Source organism: Mastomys coucha, unplaced genomic scaffold (genome assembly GCF_008632895.1).
Source record: "Mastomys coucha isolate ucsf_1 unplaced genomic scaffold, UCSF_Mcou_1 pScaffold18, whole genome shotgun sequence".
In the NCBI taxonomy this organism is placed as follows: Eukaryota; Metazoa; Chordata; class Mammalia; order Rodentia; family Muridae; genus Mastomys; species Mastomys coucha.
Genome location: NW_022196900.1, coordinates 92,729,238 through 92,736,050, shown reverse-complemented (window position 1 = coordinate 92,736,050; position 6,813 = coordinate 92,729,238). Strand labels below are relative to the sequence as shown.

Below are 6,813 nucleotides of genomic sequence, written 5' to 3'. Positions count from 1 at the left end.
GAGAGAGGGGTGGGGGTGGGGGAGGGAAGGAGGGAGAGGAGGGAAGGCAAGCATGCCAGTGTACATATTAGCAGATACTCCTATGGCATCATGTATCTGTAGAAGTCAAAGAACAACTCTCGAGTGGTTCTCTCTCTCTGGGAGTTGAACTCAGTCAGATCCTGAGGTCTGCAGTAAGCACCTGCACCAGCTGAGCCACCTTACAGGTCCAATCTCAACATTTAAAAGTGAAATGCAGGCCAAGTGTGGTGGCATACTCCTTTGATCTTGGCACTCTGGAGGTGGAGGCAGCTAAAGCTCTGTAAATTCAAGGCCAGCCTGCTCTACACAGCAGACTTCAGGCCTTTGAAGACTGCAGGGAAAAGGCTCAGAGGAAAGAGTTCTTGCTAGGAAAGCAAGAGAATCTTAAGTTCAAGCCCCCAACAGCCACATAAACAGTGAAAGTGAATGGAAAGTAGGCTGAATCATTTGTACTCTTCAAGGTATGATCGTATTCAGTTCTTTCACATTCTACACACAGCTCTGCTCTGCTTTCTGAGACAGAACCTTAGGTATCCCAGACTGTTCTTGAGGTAAGCTTTTTTCTAAACTCCTAACCTCCTCCAAGTGCTAAGAAAATAAGCATGCATCCCAGTTATATATTTAAGTATATGGACCTGTGATATAAAATATACTTCTCAATCAACTGCATGGATTCAATTAGAATCTTTAAAAAGTTATGTAGTCAGGTTAACCGGAAATGAGAACTGTCTTCTCCCGAATCCTGAACTGCTATCAGAGGAGAAAGCTTTCACTTGAGGGCTAGAGAGCAAAGAAGGCTCTGACAAAACCAAGGATCAACTAAGACAAAGGAAAAGGAAATTCCATGAAACCAAGAATACTTAGACATTTATTAAGTCCAACTACTATTAAAGCAGAAAGAAGCAACTGAGATATAGGAGACCGGAACTCTTAGTTTACTGTATCTCTCCTTTTGGGAGAGCATTTATATTTATAAATAATGCAACAGATTCCCACAAGCCAACTTCTAAATGGATTTTTGTTTTACCTGTGACTTTACTGAACTCTTCCAGAATGTTCTCTTTAGTTTTATTCTTTGGAATGGATCCAACAAAAAGTCTGTTGTTTGCCACAGAAATGCACACTCCCAGGTGTTTACCAGGGCGAATCTCATAGCTGTCACACTGCAAGGAAGAAAAAAACCGGAGACCCCCAAACCACCCCAGACTGAGGACAACTAATATTAATCTAAAGAGCCCCACAATTTAAGATCAAACACTGGCCAAGCTCCCTCACTCTTGCTGAAACATGAGTGTAGATTTTAAATTCATTACATTTCCCCGTTATAACTTAGTTCTGTTCACCCATATAAAAAGGGGCTCAAAGCTCCTCCCCACTTTTTGTTTTTGAGACATGATTTCTCTGTAATAGCCCAGGCTGTCCTGAAACTCACTGTATAGATCAGGCTGTCCTCAAACTCAGAAGTCCACCTGCATTTCTCTACCTCCCAAGTGCTAGAACTAAAGGCGTGCACCATCACTGCTGACTTATTTCACTTTTTCTCTACCTGAACATTCCTTTCCAGAGAATTTCAGAAGGAATACCTGAAAATGTTTATTCAGAGTCCTTGAGGATGAAATTAGATATAGGTCAGCAATAGCCAAAATAATTACATGTAAAAAGGAACAATTAACTTTAATCAATGCCAAAGAAATTTAGTTTCACACTGTATACAAACCACAATTCTGAATAAAGCTATAAACTATCAGAACACTTTCAAAACTTTACGAAGACAATAAAAATACGTAATGAATTCTTTAATAAATTTTATGTTTTTTAACATTACCTACCACTGTTTACTAAAAGATATTTAAAAAGTTATCCACGGGACTGGTGAGACAGCTCAGAGGTTAAGAGCACTGGCTGCTCTTCTGGAGGTCCTGAGTTCAATTCCCAGCAACCACAAAGTGGCTCACAACCATCTTGATGCCCTCTTCTGTCATGCAGGAACACATGCAAACTGAGCACTCATATATGTGAATAAATAAATCTTTTTAGTTACCTATACACTGTCAAAAACAAGAAAATAAAGCCTTGAAATATCCTGAATATTGAATAAACAAGTTTAAAGAGAAAAATCCATCAGAAAAACTAAAACCTAGACCAAGCTAGTAAAGGACTAATTCAAACTCACTGATGAAACAAGAACATGTGGTGGCTACAGCTGTGCTAAAAAAGGGCAAGAACTGCCGCACCACACTGCAAATGCCCTTTGATGTCTGGCAAAAATCTGCCAAAAACAGTAACACTGCCACTTTAACATACTGAGAGAGTCAGAAAGAATACAGGCCATCGTCAAAACTTATTGCTGCTCGAAGAAACACAAGGTCATAAAAAGCTCTTGGAGAAAAAGGAAAGCCATAGAAGCTGGCTATTACATAGCAAAAAAGGAGAGAGATTTAGAATACAATTTTGTGATAAAAAATAAAACAGATTCACACTATTTCTTAAAACAAATCCTACAACAGTCATGGTCTTCCAGCTGCTCTCTGCGGAACCATTTCGGCTTCCATTATACTTCAATACCAAATCTAAAGCTTGTCAGAAAGAAGTGACTTAAAAGAAAAAGAAAAAACCTGAATTTGTTTGATACTAAATAAAATCGTAGCCAGGTAGTGGTGGCGCACACCTTTAATCCCAGCACTTGGGAGGCAGAAGCAGGCAGATTTCTGAGTTTGAGGCCAGCCCAGTCTACAGAGTGAGTTCCAGGACAGCCAGGGCTACACAGAGAAACCCTGTCTCAAAAAACCCAAAAAAAAAAAAAAAAAAAAAAAATCGTGCTAATCAATCTTGTTAGCTTAGCATTATAATCATAAAAAAATAAAACAAAAGGTTACATACCAAATCAGTCAATATAAAGACATTAAAAGCAGTGACTAAAAATGAAACAATGTTACTGCAAATGTTTTTGAACTAGTTTATTCTCTCAAATGTTAAGTTCTTGGACAATGAGTATTTATCACTTACCAGTTTAACTGCTTCCTGGGCAGCTTCCTTTCCACAGAAAGTAATAAACGCATAGCCTCTGTTCTGACCAGAGAGTGGATCCATCATGAGGCGGAGATCCCAGATAGGACCAGCCTTCTCAAAAAGGGGCACCAACTCATCCTCATACAAGTCTCTGGGAATTTTACCTACGAAGACCTGAAATAAAACATCCTTGTTAGAATCCAACATAAATACTTCATTTTAGAACCAAAGTCAGACTTCCTGACTCTTGTTAGGGAATAAAGGCATAAGATACTTAAGGTAGGATGGGGACAATTTGAATCTGGCAGTTGAATTGGATTAAACATGAACCCTAAGCTTTAATAAAGTCAGGTAGATGATGCAGGCACGTGTGAGGTGAGGCAGGCGCAGGTGGATCTCGATGTGCTCTGAGGCCAGTCTCATCTGAACAGTAGTCCCAGCCCTGCCAAGACTACAGAGTATGACCTTATCTCAACAAAACAAAGCAAACATAAAAGGATTTATGGCCATCAACAAAAAGTTAATACTGAAAATAAAACAGAACCTGGTAGCTGCACAAAACTGTATAACAACTTCAAATTTTAAAATTTTATAATTTGCCTTTTCTCACAAATCTCTGTGAGCTACAGGCTAGTTTGGTCTATATAGTTAAGCACCAGGGCAGCCAGGACTACAAAGTGGGATACTGTTAAAAGAAATAATAAAGAAAAAGCTAATCTGTACCTTCATAGAAATATGGTACTCATCATTTTTATAATACAGTAATTCAGTAAGAAAATTAACCTGGCTTTCATCAAGTTTTCTTGGTTTTTTTTTTGTTGTTGTTGTTTTTGGTCTTTTTCAAGACAGGGTTTCTCTGTGTAGCCCTGGCTTTCCTGGAGTGAGTAGACCAGGCTGGCCTCGAACTCAGAAATCTGCCTGCCTCTGCCTCCCACGCTCTGGGATTAAAGGCGTGCGCCACCACTGCCTGGCTCCTCAAGTTTTCTTCATATTGAAATCTTCATTATGTAAACAGCAACCTTGGTAGTGCTCAGAAGCTCTAGCCACCCCCCTTCAGCCCCCTTTCTAAGTAGCATGCCACACTCAACTAGCACATTTAATTCTAAGATATTAAAAAATATTTTTTTAACCACTTAAGGAAGTCATGGTATTTAATTAAACACAAAAAATTACAAAGAAGGGTTAAATTATAAGTTAACAACATTAAAGTAGAAAATTAGAAGTTACATCAAAAATTTCAAATTTCTCCAATATCAGTATTTTTTGGGGGGGTAGAGGGGTTCAAGACAGGGATTTTCTGTGAACCCCTAGTTGTCCTTAAAATGTCTTTGTAGACCAGGCTGGCCTGAAATTCAGTGGTGTGCCTACCTCTGCCTCCTGAGTGTCTGGTTTACAGATGTGCACTACACATCCAGCTCTAAAACAATCTCTTTTTTCCCCCACATGTAAAGAGGTTTAATTGAGAGGGAGAGAGGGGGCAGTAGCAGAGAGAGAGGAGGGAGAGAGTATAAAACAATCTTTTGATAAAACATTTATAACCCACAAAATCTGGCACAGTAAACTTTTACGTAAGTTTTCTTATGTAAAAGTGAAAACTCACCTACATCAAAATCTTAAAACTCTGAACAATGACCTAAACCATAGACAACTAATAAAGTAACAAAAGCATTCTGAAACCTGTGAAAGATTTCACTGGGACTGGGAATATAGCTCAGTGGTAGAGCACCTCCCTTGGATGAGTAATTCTCTGGCTTCAATCCCTAGCACTGCAAATAAGAAAGTAAAAAAAAAAAATATTAATGGTCAAGCATGGTGGTGCATACCTTTAATCATGCCCAGCACTCAGAGGCAGAGGCAAGTAGGGCTCTGTAAACTCAATGCCTGCCTAGACTACATAATCTAGCTTCAAACCAGCTACATAGTAATATAGCGGACATAGAAGCTTCAACCTGGGTTCCCAGCTACTCAGAAGGAAGAAGCAGGAGGATCATTTGAGTCCAGAAGTTGAAGAGCAAGAAGGGCAAGACAACAAAAACTCCACCCTTTCCCCAAAAAATAACTAGGCAGTGTATGACCTCATAGATATCCTGTGCGTATTAGTGAGAACAAACAAAACTTGATTCCCAATGCAGTCATAAAATACTAACTGGAGAATACAAATACAGCAGATTAGACATGAGAGTCTACGTACTGTTTAAAATTAAAATTAACAGTCATCTTTTTTTTCTTTCTTTTTTCTTTTTTTCCCAAGACAGGGTTTCTCTGTATAGCCCTGGCTGTCCTGGAAACTCACCCTGTAGACCAGGCTGGCCTCGAACTCAGAAATCCGCCTGCTTCTGCCTCCCAAGTGCTGGGATTAAATGCGTGGGCCACCACTGCCTAGTTGCTTCTTCTTTTTTTTTTTTAATTTGAGGCTGTAGAGATGGAGGACTAGGGTTCAATTCCCAGGACTCACATGACAGCTCACAACTATCTGTAACTCCAATTCAGAAGCTCTAACATAGCCGGGCGTGGTGGCGCACGCCTTTAATCCCAGCCCTTGGGAGGCAGAGGCAGGTGGATTTCTGAGTTCGAGGCCAGCCTGGTCTACAGAGTGAGTTCCAGGACAGCCAGGGCTACACAGAGAAACCCTGTCTCAAAAAAACTAAAAAAAAAAACAAAAAAAAAAAAACAGAAGCTCTAACATTTCTCACACAGACATACATGCAGGCAAAACACTAATGTTCTTGAAATAAAAATGAATTTTAAAAGTTGTTTTTATTTATGTATGTGTGTGTCTGCTTGTCTACATGTGTGACGGCCAGAAAGCTGTGCTGAATTTCTCTGGAATGGAACTACACAGAGCAATAAGCCACCCAATGTAGGTGCTGAGAACAGAATCCAGGTCCTCTGTAAGAGCAGGAAGTGCTTTTAATCACTGTGCAACTTCCCTAGTTCCTTTTTTTTTTTCAATTATGTGTTTTTGTGTTTGTTTTGTGTGGGTTAAGTACATATGAATGTAAGAACCTTTCAGAGGCCAGTAGATGGCATCAGATCCCCTGGAGCTGGAGTTACAGGCAATTGTGAGCAGTCTGACCTCAGTCCTAGAAAAGAATTCAGGAAGAACAGCTACTGCACTTAACCTCTGAACTCTCTGCAAACGCTGCACTGCCTATTTACAAGACTTACTTGTGCCGGGCAGTGGTGGCACACGCCTTTAATCCCAGCACTTGGGAGGCAGAGGCAGGTGGATTTCTGAGTTCGAGGCCAGCCTGGTCTACAGAGTGAGTTCCAGGACAGCCAGGGCTACACAGAGAAACCCTGTCTCGAAAAAACAAAAAACAAAAAACAAAAAACAAAACAAAAAAAAATTCTAATGCTAAGAACTCTAAGCCACAAGTGATGTAGTCTCAGTCATACAGCAAATTTGAAGACAGAAATTTGATACATAAGATCCTTGCCTCAAACAGACAAGTAAATGAACAATATTGGGGGCTGGAGAGATGGCTCAGTGGTTAAGAGCACTGACTGCTCTTCCAGAAGTCCTGAGTTCAATTCCCAGCAACCACATAGTGACTCATAACCACCTGTCATGTAATCTGATGCCCTCTTCTGGTGTGTCTGAAGATAGCTACAATGTACTCATATGCATAAAATAAGTAAATAAATCTTTAAAAAGAAAGAAAGAAAGAAAGAGTGAGAGAGAGAAAGAGAGAAAACAGTATTTTTTTGTTTGTTTGTTTTTGTTTTTGTTTTTTTGAGACAGGGTTTCTCTGGGTAGCCCTGGCTGTCCTGGAACTCACT

At 39.9% G+C, this 6,813-nt stretch overlaps 1 protein-coding gene across 1 annotated transcript in view; it reads right to left on the bottom strand.

Annotated features, from left to right (window-relative positions):
- The window catches only part of Hnrnpr (heterogeneous nuclear ribonucleoprotein R), a 37,383-nt gene that overhangs the window by 17,422 nt on the left and 13,148 nt on the right, over positions 1-6,813 (bottom strand). The window contains exons 6-7 of the mRNA XM_031377036.1: positions 3,028-3,204; positions 1,049-1,184 (exon numbers count right to left, since the gene is read on the bottom strand). Of these exons, the coding sequence (XP_031232896.1) occupies positions 1,049-1,184; positions 3,028-3,204 (313 nt within the window). The remainder of the gene's footprint in view (positions 1-1,048; positions 1,185-3,027; positions 3,205-6,813) is intronic.